This window comes from Sinohyriopsis cumingii, chromosome 15, assembly GCF_028554795.1.
Source record: "Sinohyriopsis cumingii isolate HCF-2022 chromosome 15, ASM2855479v2, whole genome shotgun sequence".
NCBI lineage: Eukaryota > Metazoa > Mollusca > Bivalvia > Unionida > Unionidae > Sinohyriopsis > Sinohyriopsis cumingii.
In genome coordinates this window covers 36879434-36894300 of record NC_142975.1, presented here as the reverse complement: position 1 = coordinate 36894300, position 14867 = coordinate 36879434, and the positions used below count along the sequence as shown (strand labels likewise).

The 14867-nt window shown below is 35.8% G+C and overlaps 1 protein-coding gene across 1 annotated transcript in view; it reads left to right on the top strand.

The window, feature by feature from the left end:
- Positions 1-14867, top strand: part of LOC149781619 (calsyntenin-1-like) — a 108275-nt gene that overhangs the window by 25269 nt on the left and 68139 nt on the right. The window contains exons 3-4 of the mRNA XM_089935664.1: positions 4804-4996; positions 7122-7345. Coding sequence (XP_089791790.1) covers positions 4804-4996; positions 7122-7345 — 417 coding nt within the window. The remainder of the gene's footprint in view (positions 1-4803; positions 4997-7121; positions 7346-14867) is intronic.

The window sequence follows — 14867 nt, the reverse complement described above, 5'->3', positions numbered from 1 at the left end:
AATGTAAAAAAGGCTCCATTGATCGTTTTGGCTGAAGCTCAAAGAATTGTTTGAGGCAGGGCCGCAATGGTTATCGTTTGGTCTTATCTTCTTCTAGGCCGCTAGGCCTAGGCTTCAGCAGCTGGGGTTAGTAAACACCGGTATATACTGGTATATAGGGTATACGTGGGATCAATCTCTTGTTATAAATAAATGAGTGATCAATCTCTTAAGCATTTATAAAATTTTCACGATAACGAAGCGAAAATCATATATGGCTGATTTTAAATTAGACGTCATCAAGTTTGCCAAGGAGCATGGCAACAGAGCTGCTGGAAGAGAATTTAGTTGCACATGAACTAATTTTTAGTTGCACGTGAATTTACGTGACTGGAAGTTGGAGGAAGAGGAGCTTAAGAAGATGAATCAAAGGAAACGAGCTCGTAGAGGTAGAAAGGCAAGATGGCCGAACTTGGAAGAAAATCTTGCCAACTGGGTACGTTCGAAACGTGACAGTAACCGTGATGTTTCAGCGATATTGATCAAACTCAAGGCTCGAATTATTGCTACAGAAATGAAGATCATGGACTTTCGTGGCAGTGGGAACTGGGTGTACAAGTTCATGAAACGGAACAACCTTGCAGTCCGGGCACGTACAACTGTTGGACAGAAGCTTTCAGATGTTTGGGAGAATAAATTGGATGTTTTCAACACCTTTGTTCAGAAGGAAATAACTAAACTGAAGTTGGCAGATGATGACATCATCAACATGGATGAGGTTCCAATGTCATTCGATATTCCAGCTAGCAGATCAGTGACAGAGAAAGGAGTAAAGACAGTAGCGGTTGATACCACGGGACACGAACGAACGAACTTAACTGTTGTGTTGGCCTGCACAGCTGCAGGAGGAAAACTGAAACCCATTGTTATCTTTAAAAGGATAACCATGCCCAGAGAAACTTTGCCAGCTGGAGTTGTTGTTGTCTGCAATAAAAAGGCTGGATGAATACAGAGGCGATGCAGACCTGGATGGATAAGTGCTTCAGAACAAGAAGAGGCGGATTTTTCAAGAAGCAATATCTTCTGATTTTCAATGCAATGGCTGCCCATAAGGAGACAACTGTGCAGAAATACATCCACAATGCTGGAGCCCACATAGCCATTATACCGGGTGGTCTGACTTGTAAGCTCCAGCCCTTGGATGTTGCCGTCAATCATCCATTTAGGACTTTTGTTTGTGAGGAATGGGATCGTTGGATGACTAGCGGTAAGCACACCTTCACGCCAGCTGTTCGACAACGTCGTGCAACGTACGTAGAGGTGAGTAATTGGGTTCTGGGGGCATGGGAGAAAGTGAAAACAACAACAATCATCAATGGCTTCAGAAAGTGTGGGATAATTCCAGAACCGGCCGCCGATATCAGTTCTTCGGACATCCGATACCACTGACTCCAATGATGATCGATTATCAGTGGCTATGGAGGTATTTGGCGACAAGAGTGAATTCGATGAAAATTTCAATGGATTTGAAGCAGAAACTGATGACGATGAAGATGAATAGATTGATTTTAAATCAAGACAAACGGTATTTTTAGTAAATGTTTATTACAAAAATTGTTGACTGAGTTTTCGTTTTGTGTAAAAAAATAATTAGATAAGACGCCCACGAATATAAGACGCACTTAGGGTGCAGGGTAAGTAAAATTTTATATAAGACGCGTCTTATATACGTGAAAATACGGTATATCATGGTATTTTTAATTGACTTCCTTGACAAATTTTATGATGAGGGACTGCCTTATCCAGATCTAACCCATTGTGAAAGGTGTCTGTTATGTAACTTCCCATCTCTGTAAATAAAGATGGATTTAATGAAACAGCAGATTTTAAAGGATATGGTTGTTCTGAAATTCTTTGATGACATCACTAGTTGTTGTTGTTGGGTTTAACACCATTTTTCAGCACACAATAGGCTTTGTATGGTGACCAGTATTAATGGTTGAGGAAGAACCTGGGAAAACCCCGGGAAGAACCACCGACCCACAAGAAGCTACTGGCAAGCTTTCTCACATACCCACATTGGCCAGATGACATCAGTTGTTGTTCTATTGTTGTGCTAGGGTTTAATGCCATTTTTCAGCACAAGATAGGCTATAAATGGCAGCCAGTATAACTGGTGGAGGAAGAACCCTGGAAAACCCAGGGAAGAACCACCGACCCACGAGAAGCTACTGGCAGGCTTTCCCACGTACCCACGCTAGCCGAACCTTGGACTCGAACCCATGCAGACAGAGGTGAGATGGCAGTGATCCGTAACGGTGAGCACTTTAGACCACTCGGCCACTCGGGGCCCCCTGATGACATCAGTAGTGATAACTCTCTAATCTGAAACCTCAATAAATGAAAATCCACTTGAAACTGATTTATTTCTGGCCCCAAATTTGTCCTTCTCACATTGCCTCAGTTAAATGGTACCCCACTACTCCAAAAACACTCCCAAAATGCCAATTTGTACTAAATTGAACAATATAAAACCCAGACGTTAATTAGAGAATGTATCCATCAAATGGTCTTTTAAATACATATATCTAATGTCATGCTGAGTGAAACTAAATCCAACAAAGAAACATTTTCAGATTCTGTGCAAAACTAATTATAAAATATATCTTCTTTTTTAAAAGAAATTAATATGCTATTTTATTTTCTTTGAAAAGAAAAGAAAACCATTTTTTTGTGTCTGATAGAACGGATGGACATATCTCATTATTAGGTAAAAATAGTGGACTTTGCAAAGTAAAAAAAAAACAACCTGCAGAACCGAATAATTAATTTGGACCATGATGGAATTTTGGTCTACTGCCTTGATTTTATTGCATCTTGAAATGGCATATGTTGCTGCTTTAGCCAAAGAAAAAATATGCGTTTCTGGTATTAAAATTAGGGTGATCTGGTCTTAGATTTTAAAAAAATACATTATACACCTCTCCCTCAATAACTTGTGCACGATGGGGTCCACAAACATAGACCGCACTTTAAGCGAGGCGAGAGTTACCGAGGGACCTACAAAAATTGATTACAAAATCGCTTTGACATCGTGAAAACCATAGAGGGGATCAGTGTTAGGGAACTGGGCTGTTTAATGACTGAATCCTCATTTTACAATCACGTCGATAATAATTTTTAATAATGCGCTTTTTCTAATGAAGTTGTTCATTATTCTGTTTAAATAACATTTCTTTCTTCAAAATATTCAACATATGAAAGATCGTTCCAACTGGTTTGAACGACCATCACATGTACCGAAAAATCTGTCTATTACGTCACTGCTTTTTGTTTTCTTGACGAGTCTGTTTCCCATAGTGGTGTTTATAGTATCTTGTCAAATCGGTAGTCCACAATTTGGGAACTAGACTAACTGTAGGTACAACACCAAACAAGATTCCTTTTTTTTCTTTAAAAACATGCGACATTTATTTTGTGATACGTCTATGTCAAAACTCAATTTTTTATAGTTCAGTTAGTACAGTGTTAATGTCATGACTTCATTGGAAGTAATAATGAAATTTCTTATCATCCCTGAGGATATCTCTAAATGCCAGTTCAAGAATTCTCTGAAACCCGCTTGCCCACAATGGTCCGTATCTGTGAAATCAAGCTATTTATTTTACAAAGTATTCTTGCAACCATAAAAATAGCCTTGTAACCCCAGAGATGCATATACAAGCTGCTAATAATACTCTCTCTGTCCCGGCTAGCTCATACATGCATTTCCGGCCAAGGGTTGAGAAACCCCAGATACGCATATACACGTTTCATATTAAAGCTTGGTATTGGATGGAATTACAAACATCCATTCTCTTTTATAATATTTAGCCAATGAAAATATTCCTTACATAAAATGATGAACATATTCTGTTAGTAGTTTTACAGCATATAAGCGGGAAATTCTATTGAAAACGAGGTCAATGGTGACAGTAAAACAAAATGTCAACATTCATGTATTCCGACAACAATTCTGATAGAAGTTTTGAAGGATTTGAAAGTGATGATATTGATTTGAACCAGATGCAAGATGAAGAATTGGACATTAGTACAAGTCCTGTTTCGACACCTGACATTTCAGATTGAGCTGAATCAGAGGATGAAACGTGAGAATCAAATCTGGTTGGAACATGTGAGACCGGTAAATGTGGACGACTTTACGGCAGTTTCTGGGCCATCATTTATTTTAGAAGAAAATGCAAATGGGATAGATTTCTTTTTACGTGCTTCAGGCAGTATCATAAATAATTACCAAATCTGCAGTAAAATAGTGGACACATTGGTGTGCAAAATAGTGGTGAGAAAAGTAATCTAATATACATTTTAAACACAGATATATTGAGATATATTTTTTTATTATAAATATGTGAATATAAACATTGATTCCTGTGGATTATATGTACTTGTTGGTGGAAATGAGTGGCACAAAAAAATATTAAGTGTTTAAAAAAAGTTTTTATATTACATAGTTTGCATGGGACAAAATTGATACAGAAAATGTAGACAGCATGTAAATAACTCAAGAAGCTCTCACACAGGTAGCCATTATGATGCTCTGGGGTTCTGACAACAAACAGCTGCTAGAAGGCAGGCTGCTTATCAGGCTTAGTAGGCAGGACAGCAAGTACTTGCAGAAGGTAAAGAGTTAATGTTGAATGCCATATGGTCTAATTTTATGAAACTACTTTCCTTACACGAGGTCTTAGGTTTCTTTAGCTGTTCTGTTGGTTATTGGTAATTAGATGTTGGATTAGCCTACTGTACATATTTATTTATTTTCAGAGTTTATTTGCGGCTACAAAATTACCTCCAGTAAGCACAACGTTCCCTTCATCATGGAGCTGAAAAATCGGCTGTTGGGTTCTGTGGACATTAAAGTAAAGGAGGGGCGATGTTTAAATTATGACAAGAGGCGGAACTATAAATTTAATATTGTAGCCTATGATTGCGGAGGACCTTCACTCGAGTCAAATAGGTAGGAATCAACAAAGATGTCAAGTAATGCTTGCTAGAAGTATTTACCATGTTTTCTAGTTGTATTTGCTTATTTATACACATGGCTTACAGCAGATCTATCATCAAGACCTCTTCATTGTCTAAAAATCTGACATGGGATGAACATTATAGCACATTGTAAATGAAAATTATAAATGACCACATGTACATTTCTGGGTCTTTCTGACTCTGAATTCAATCACTGTAAATATCAGTACATTTTCGCATCCAGCCGCCAGTCAAAGCCTTTGAACTTGCCACCCAGCTATTGCATCATGTTCTTTTTGAAGTACTCTTATACTGTAATGGTATGTGCATCAAGGGGTCTTTCAGTCACTGAATTCTGTCATTGTAAATATCAGCACAGCTAATTGATCAACGCATTTTCCCACAAAGCAGGTGGCTGAAGCAGGACTGACAAGTCTTTGAATTTCACTGCACACTTATTACATGCATATGGAGGACTCCCGCCTCAGTGATTTTCTGCGTCTCAGATCAAAAATTGGCGTCCAAATGCGCGTAATTAAGCGTTCCAAGATCTGAATAATGTAAATGTCAAAGATAGTAAACTGCAGATAACAAATTTAAGGTGGAAAAATGGGCAAAGCAATTGTTTTCTTTCACACTATTCATTCATTATGGGGTCCAATTTTCTTTTGTCCCTATAAAATGTTGTGACCCCCAAATTGTGAGGGTGAGAAACACAGTGTCCCCTACCCATGCATGGTTTGTACCAATCCTGACAAATTGGAAATATGCTTATGTTTTATTAAACTTTAGTAAGGCTGGAACAAGTGCTTACCTTAAGGCAAATTCAAAAAAAGTCCTTTTTTTCTTTCTTTCTCATTAGTAATATTAGATTTATTGTGACATTTACTAACAGATTTTTTTTGTTCATCACAAAGAACTCAAAGAAACCAGGAAACAGAAGTCAGTATACCAGTTGGTACACCTCAAAAGAATCCATGGACACTTTCAGTATGGAAGTGCAGAATGGAATAGTTGTAACATCGTTTTGTTCTTACATTCAATACACTTTTTGTACAAAGTCAACTGCTCCAGTGGCCTAGTGGTTAGAGCAGAGGTGGGCAAACTTTCCAGTGCAAGTGCCGCATACACAAATTTACACCTTGTCGCAGGCCGCATAGTTCATTAAGTAAAATAATATTTGAAATAGCAAAAACAAAAGGTTTTTCTAAATAACATCATAATTAATTTTTAGTTGTTAATATGTTGTTAATATTTGAAAATTTAAACTTCAAAAGAAGCACATTTATTTGATAAACAGAGTAACATAAACAGAGTCAGTGTGAATGATGACTTGTTCCTAGGCCGCATGAAAGCCCTTGGCAGGCCACATGCGGCCTGTGTGCCATAGTTTGCCCACCCCTGGGTTAGAGCATCCGCCTTGGATGCAGTAGGTCATGGGTTCGATCCCCAGCAGTCATACAAAAGATTTATAAAAAATGGTACTTATAGTTGCCTTGCTTGGCTTTCATCATAAAGAGGTTAGTGTTAGGACTGGTCAGCCCAGTCTCAGGATAATGTGACTGGGTGGGACATCATGCTACATGTCTGTGGCATGATGCCCCAGTGCTAGACATCACTATAAACTGCCTAACTGCAGACATCGTAATGATATGACTGAAAAATTGTGAAAGCTACATATTACAAAAATCCAAATCCAAATTGTACAAAGTCCTTACCCACTCTTTTCATAAAATGTTGTGAACCATGCCTTGAGATTGTAGGTGCAACACTGTTGTAGCATATTCTAGTCTGCAATAATAAACAGATGTTCATTTTTCCAAAAACTTAAAATTTTCTGAAATTTCACAAAATTTAAAAGCTTTCTTCATAGTTGGTATAGAGTTTTGGGTAGGTATTACAGTTTTGCTTGACCAGCAAAATGTTGAAAGTGTCTTCAGCTGCCAGACTGACTTTGTTTCTAAATTTTCTTACCATTATACCATTTTGAGTATATATAATTACACAGTTTTTCTTGCACAGTAAAATGTTAAAAATTGCCTGAGATGGGATTGTGCCCAGAAGGGATGATGTTATTATCAGTGTTTCATCAGAAGTTCAAAACTTTTTTTTGACAGGGCTATTGTACACATTGAGGTGGAAAAATCCAGCAACTTCAGTGCCAAATTTGATGAGAATACATATTTTGTGGAAATGGAAGAGGGTCAGTTGTATGACCCCCTCCTTCAGGTACAAGCTTATGAGGATAGTCACTGTGCATCTTCTCAAGGGACCAAATCCAGGGGTGTATGCAGTTACGAGATAGTTACACCTGATGTTCCTTTCTCCATTGATAAAAAAGGCAAGTCTTTGCTGTTTCTATTATAATTATTTTTCTAGTAGGGAGCCGTGATAATACAGTTGACAGCTCATCAAAGTGGTAATCCAATGGTCATGGCCCCATACCTGCCTAAGTCAGCATAAGTTGGCTGCCACTGGCTGTCCTTGGGATAAGGCACTTGACTTGAATTACCTTGTTATGATATTGCCAATAATGTGCTCAAAATGAAATTAAAAACCATTTAACAACTACAGCAACTTTTCTGGTGGCCATGGCATTATCATTGTCATTGACAATGTTGAGCTTTTGTCTGGAGTTTTTTTGTGGAGCTGGAGCCTGTGAATTGAGATGCAGGTATCAGTTTTCTGTCAGCTTTGGTAATAATATCATCATAGACAATTTTCATCCCATATTTTCAATCTCTCCATGCCTTATGGTATTGTGTACATTCACATTTACCAGTATAGCTTCTATTACTGTTAAAAGGAATTAATTTCTCGGCCTTACTATATTTACTAACAAAGTATACATGCACTGACCATTCAGGACAGGTTTTTACATCAAACGAGACAACTCATATTTAAATAAAGGTTATGCGTGATAGTGGTTATCTTCCGTGGATATTGTTCTTTTGATGATAAATCTTGAAATAATAGAACAAAAATGGTTTTAAAAGGAAATCACAATAATTCCTTCAGTAATATTTCAGATCTTGATATTCTCTTTTGACATATTAGTAAAAGAAATGTTATAAATAATATAAAGATTATTTACAGAAGAATGTTTGTTTTGGTTTTGATTTTTAAAAAAAATTCCTAACCAGACTTGACACAGCTACTTAAAATTTGTGTGCTGTTTTTCATGATATATGTGTTTGTTGACTGCCTTCGTCTATGTTATTGTGTTATCATGCATTGGCTGTTCAGTTGAAATGTATTTCTTCATCTACATCTTTTGGAAAGGAGAACTTTTAGATTTTTTCTCAGTCATCTTGCCCCACTGCTGTGACCACCATTGTTGTTGAACCTGCTGTCATCATATGATACTGGCCAGTCTTCACATTTATGGTACAATTGACCATCATTAATTGCATTAAATAACTGTCAAAAGCACTCCGTTATGCACTAGACTAAATGTCCTGGGACTACGTACATGTAAAATGTAAAAATAGAAACATCTTAAAATAAGCCGGCCAGTGTAGAACAGGAAGAAAACTTTAGTTATCTCTCTTTTGCGCTTTCTTTTGCAGAGATTTGAAGACTTGATTGTCAGTGTTAACAATTTAATTACAATTCCTCTTTAATCATTAGCCTGACAGTCTGAGCAATCTCTGCACATTAGTCGATTTCCAGTTGATTGGACCACCAGAAAAGTGGGCAGAAATACATAGCTGCCAAACCATTATGCTTTTGGCGTAATTATTACGCTTTTTTTTACACTAAATTATACGTTACATGTAAATGTATTCAGATTACGCGTTTTTGGTATATCCCCCTCCCCAAAAAATTAATTTGTTTTCTCATTTTTATTAACATCCCATTATTCCCACAGACCGTGTTCTAGAAAAAATGGCTTCTGTGTAACTACTACATATGAGTACGCGTGTCCGTAGACTTACATGCACTTTCCTAACAGTATTATGTTCTATTTATAGCAAATGCCCTATTTCCAAGAAGTAGGCTGGTTCTACTTTCAAACTTTTGATCTCAGTTTCTATTTATAGCAGCTGTATGGCTTAGTTAGGAGAGAACAGACTGGTTTTCTGACTTGTAATCCTTGCTTGCAGATTCTTCGTTCAAATTGATAACTGGTACAGAACCAGTCTGTAGATATTTGGCACTAAAAGTCAAGTCAGATTTATTCTAGTTGATGCCTGTGTTAGAGCAAAAGTGTTTTTCAAATAATTTCACAGATGGATTAGAAAAGATGAAAAATTGATTCAGAGATGAATACATGAAGTACTTTTTATAGCGTTCCATTCTACGACAGCTTGACACCCTTGCAGGCTGTTTGGAAAGGACTTTAATATTGGTCATGGTGGTAAAACAAAGAAACCTTGAAATAGCTTGTTTTACTTACTCCATTACTAAGGGAACTTCTTTTTTTACAGCATAACTAAATTGTGTACACAAATTTTATAAATGCAGAGGCGTTATTTACCGAATTCTTAAAAGAACATGGATTACACCTAGCAGTAGAAGACTACATTGGTCCTTTGATAAAACTGATGTTTCCTGATTCCAAAGTTGAGAAAATATGCATGTGCAAGAACACATCATCTAATATTCTTAGGTGTTTTGCAGAAGATACTTCACTTAAAATTGCAGAAGCCATGAAAATTGGACCGTTTAGTATTGCAACAGACAGGAGTAGTGATTATGATGACAAAATGTTATACCCAGTCTGTGTAAGAAACTTTGACAATGAAAAGGGCAAAGTCAGAGTGCTCTTCTTTCATTACCAGAATTAAAGTAGATTCCACTGGAGAAAATTTTTTATTTGCTTGATAATGCTTTGAATAAATATAAGTTGGCAGAACTGTATGGGGTTTTCAGCTGATGCTGCATCAGTAATGACTGGAATTCATAAAGGAGATGCATTCTCTATTTTGAAAAATGTCTCCATCATTGTACATATCAGGTTATCGCTGTCATATGATGCACCATGCTGCAGGAAAGGCTGCTGATAAATTAGAAGGAGAACTCTTGAAGTATCAAGTTAGCACTCTACCTGACAATGTACTTCATGAGGACAGATTTGATTTTTTTTCATTTTATTTGCCAGCTGAAAGACCCAATACCTGGAAGATATAAATTTCCTCTTCTTTGTCAGGTTATGAAAGGAATATTGGTTCTTTAATGCTGACTGTGAGAGATTGTTCAGCATTGTTAACAAAAGTAAAACTGAATTTAGATCCAGGCTCTGTAATAACCCAGCACTTAGTGCTCTGCTGGTGTGCAAAACATTTATAGTCTCAGCTTGTTCAAAGTGTTTTGAAATGCAGTATGAGAGTCTGTTGCTTTTTAAAGCTGAAAGTGTTATATATGAAAACTTGAAGCAGTAATTGATATTTGTTGTTAAAATTCCAGAGGGATAAATAAATCATTTTGTACATATGCTCATTGAATTTTTATAATGTTATATGTGGATTACTCTTTTTCTGCTCAGATTACTCTTTTTGTCCACTTGGATTACACTTTTTCCTCACCAAGGGTTGGCATGTATATCTTCGTTTCTCATCTTGAATCTAATTGTTTTTTTGTCTGTGTCCAACACAGCAATTTAACATTCATTTCTAAGATATGAGATAAAGCATAAGTAATTCAGTATTCTTTTGCTTATTATTTGCAAAAGAATAACATTTCAATGGAGCTGTTTTGTAAGGTATCATCAGGAAGACATAAATAACTTTAGCATTTTATGTTTTCAGTAAAGTGTCATGATTTTCTGTGAAGCCAAAATTGACTTGTGAGCCTCTCAGATAATTACATTTCAAGTTATGCATAAAAAGTAACATAAACATTTTAAGTCTCTGCAATTCAATAATTGTACAGTAAACCAATAAATGTCTTAGTTTTCATCTTAATTAAAATGTATCTGCTATGACTGTGCATGCTTGGGCGAATATATCTTGTCAGATTCAATGAGTAGCCCTGCTCTTTTACAAAACACTTTCCATGTATTGAATTTTCAGTCCTCAAAGGTATATTTATGTATTCTGTAATATATCAACGTCTTACCATGGTGAATATTCTACAGTATAAAATTTGCCTTTCAGTATTCACCAGCAAAATATATCTTTCTGAAATTCTTTAATTACATATTTCATGTCAGAGACTACTATCGCAGAAACTTGAACTTGGTACAATAGTCATTGTTAGGAATTGCTCCCTGGAAGTGTTAGTTTATGATTGTATTACCTTTGGCCTTGGAGAGCACATAAAGGATGTAATTTTAAGATGCATTTACCAAACTGGGCTGCATATCAAATTGTTTTTTTTTTGTCAAACAGACTTTGTATGATACGTAGTTGGTCGTAAAATGGTGCTAGTCATGCACCCAATTTAGTTGCCATGACAACTATCTCTAAAGTCTGTTTGTCACTGCTTCCACTGACTGATGGGATTTTCACCAAAGACTTAACTGATGTCAGCATTGCACCAAAGACTTCAACTGATGTCAGCATTGTCCTAAACAAAAACGTATTAAGCTGACATCAAATTTTTATACAACAGCAGCTGATTTGAAAATCTTGTTATCAGTGAAGAATATAAGAAATGGTTTCAACACAGACAGTTGAGAGGAAGAAATGGTCTCATCTTGAATTTCTGGAAACTCGTGTAGCACAACAGAGAATAAGTGGGGGGGGGGCTGTAGGTGTTGGTGGGGTTAATTGGTGGATTGTACCTTCTTACAATGTGTCCGCTTTATTTGGTCATCATTATCTAGAGGGTGATGGCCCTCTGTGTTGTTGCCTGGATTGAGCAAAGATTAATATAAAGTGTGAAACTTATAGATGGAATAAATAGAGGTTGAGTAAAGATTAATATAAAGTGAGATCCGAGCAGATATATTGAACAGAATGACACGAAGCCCCCGTACATGAAATACAACAATTAAACACAATTACATAAACAACTGTGATAATACATTACATTAGGAAGACACACTTCTTTAGAAATAAATCATTCACCGAATTTCAAACTCAAATATACTTATATAAATAGTTGATCTGTTTTAAATGATAGAATTGGTTCATCATAGAATCGAGAGAACAGTCGAAGTCATTGCCTTGCACAACTTCATAACCTGCTTATTTCCGGTTCACTCCAACTTCACTGTGGCTGTTCTTATTCGTTTCACTTTTTTCTTCTCCAAACTCTCTTTTGTCTCGCCTCTTTAGCACTCAAACTTTTTGTGTGTAGGTGGATACATAAGTGTGTGGATATGTAGATACTTGGATAAGTAGATACGTGGATACATCAGTGGAGCTATTTCCCCTTTCAAAATAAACAGAGAAGCAACCTAAATCTTCAGTTAGATATCCTACTGGGAATAGATCATTACTCCCCTCTCGTTATATCAGATATCATCCTATCGGAATGCAAACAGATACCAAAGGCTGTCTGGTCAAGCCAAACATGGCAGACCACAAACAACCTAGATTCATAGATTAATGTACCTCCTAACGGCTGTTTCATCACTGACTCACATTAACATCGCACAAGACATAACAGTTTGTTCTCGTCTCAGTTACACAAATGAATGAATGAAATTCATTAGATGGCTTAACTACATTATTTTCAGTGAAAACACATTCAGGTCTTTAGCATACATTAAATCTCACTTCATGGCAAAGACAACATTAATTTCAGTCAATACACACTCAAGTCATATGTGAAATTATCTAAGATCGGAAAAGTCACATGGATTCTTGTAACTCATATCAGCTAAAGTAATGCATGAAATTCTTAGAATATCGATTCCTATAATAATCAAGACAACAAATACAAACAGTTCGTCAAACTTATATAAAGAAGATCTTTGTACAAATCCAGATAGATGAACTCAGTTATACTCAAATTGATCTATGGATTTAAACAAATAAATTCATGCAAATATAAGCAAATTAATTCAAGCAAATCATTATATTGGTATCAATGAATTACATGAGATTGACGCAAATACCTTGTGCTTTCAGGCTTTGCTTGCTTCTACAGTCAGAATTGTGTCCATCGACTTTCCAGACATCTGGTCCCTATGATAAATGTTTTATAAATATTCTCAGCATGTTTTTTTTTAATGTTTTCCAGTTTTATGGTGTTTGTTTTTGTAATCATATCATTATATGTTTTTTATCTTATAGGTGTTGTCTAATGTTGTAAAGCACTTAGAGCTTCTAAAGATTAGGCACTATACAAAGTCCTCATTATTATTATTATGAGAGAATTTCTTCTAAATTCAATCTCAACAGTCTCCTATATATTTTCCTCTTGCGGGAAAATGTAGACTGACTAAATTTTGTGATGGTTCATATTAAAACCAAGAAATTTCATGTGGGAAACATGCCCCTTATTTAGCATAACCAATCAGAATTAAATGTTTCTACTGCCTTTTATAACTAGGCACCAAAATTGGGTATACCTTGGTGGGTATTAGTGTCATCAATCCTATATACAGTTCTTCCAGGTTTAAAAAATTGGACTCCATATTATCCTTCCACTTTCTGAACATGGTTCTTGTCAATTCCTCTTGTTTGAACTTTGGATAATTAAAGTTATCTATAAAGGCATAACAAATTTACTTTGGAAGAAAAATTTGTTCCCTCAGTTTGCATGGTCATTAAAGGCCATTGAAAGCCATTGAGAAATGAACACCTTAATTCAAGGCCTTGACAGTCATTTATATTTCACCTAGGTCATTGAAAGCATGTGAGATTTAGAGGTTTGGTTAAAGAAATAAAGATATGATTGGAAATTTTACTTTATGTGAGTTAGTTTACGTTGTGTCACAGTGTACGATTTGAAGTATGTTTTTATTTTCTGTTGTGCTACCAATTCCACTATTATCATAATCCACATGAAATCATATATCATGCATAGCACCCCTTTCACATGACATCATTAACACGCATTCACTTCACTTAATTTAATTGGCACTTCACTGGAGGACACATTAGAATATATAATAGATATATATGGGTTTGGCTGGCCAGGATTGGTTGATAATTAAAATTAGATTTTACTAAAACAAATAGTTTTTGAGCTTATCCTAATTGACGCTTTATTGACAGTTATTCTCGATGAGATTTTAAAATGAGGATTCAGTCATTGAACAGCCCCATTTCCCCATCCCAAACCCCGCAGTTCTCTATGTCTAGTAGATTTTTGTAAGGTCCCTCGGTAATTCACACCATTGCTTACAGTGCAGTCTGTGTTTTTTGACCCCGATGTGTGTGAGTTATCAAGGGAGAGGTGTATCACACATTTATTTAGTTAAGGGTACATTAAAAAAAAGTGTTTACATTTTAACATGTTTGCTGATTCCATTTTATTGGCGAAAAAACTAGTCCAGAAATTTTGATTAAATGCAATTTTTAGATTTCAATTTTTAATTGGCTTTTAGCTTGATATCTTAAGTTTTATGATGAAAAAAAATGTAATTATGAGACCTGGGTAAATAAAATAAAGTTAATTGTTCTTCCAAATGCATTGTTTAAAATACATGTACCTTGAGCACAGCTACATATAGCCATGTAAGGGTTGAGGTTAATTTAATAAATATCTAAAAACAAAATTAGGAAGTAAGTATATTTATTTGATCAAAATACCTGTCTGGCATTAAGGCATTAATGAACATAAAAATCCTAATACAACATTATGGAACAGTTAGAATATCTAGCACATTAGTCAGTAAAGCACTAATTCAAGATAGGAAATGTTAAACGGAGGGGCTTATGTTAGTGAAAAAGACTTAATTTAGAATAAAGTATTCAAAAGACATTACTGTGAGCTGTGAAATGTTGTACATAATAATAATAAGG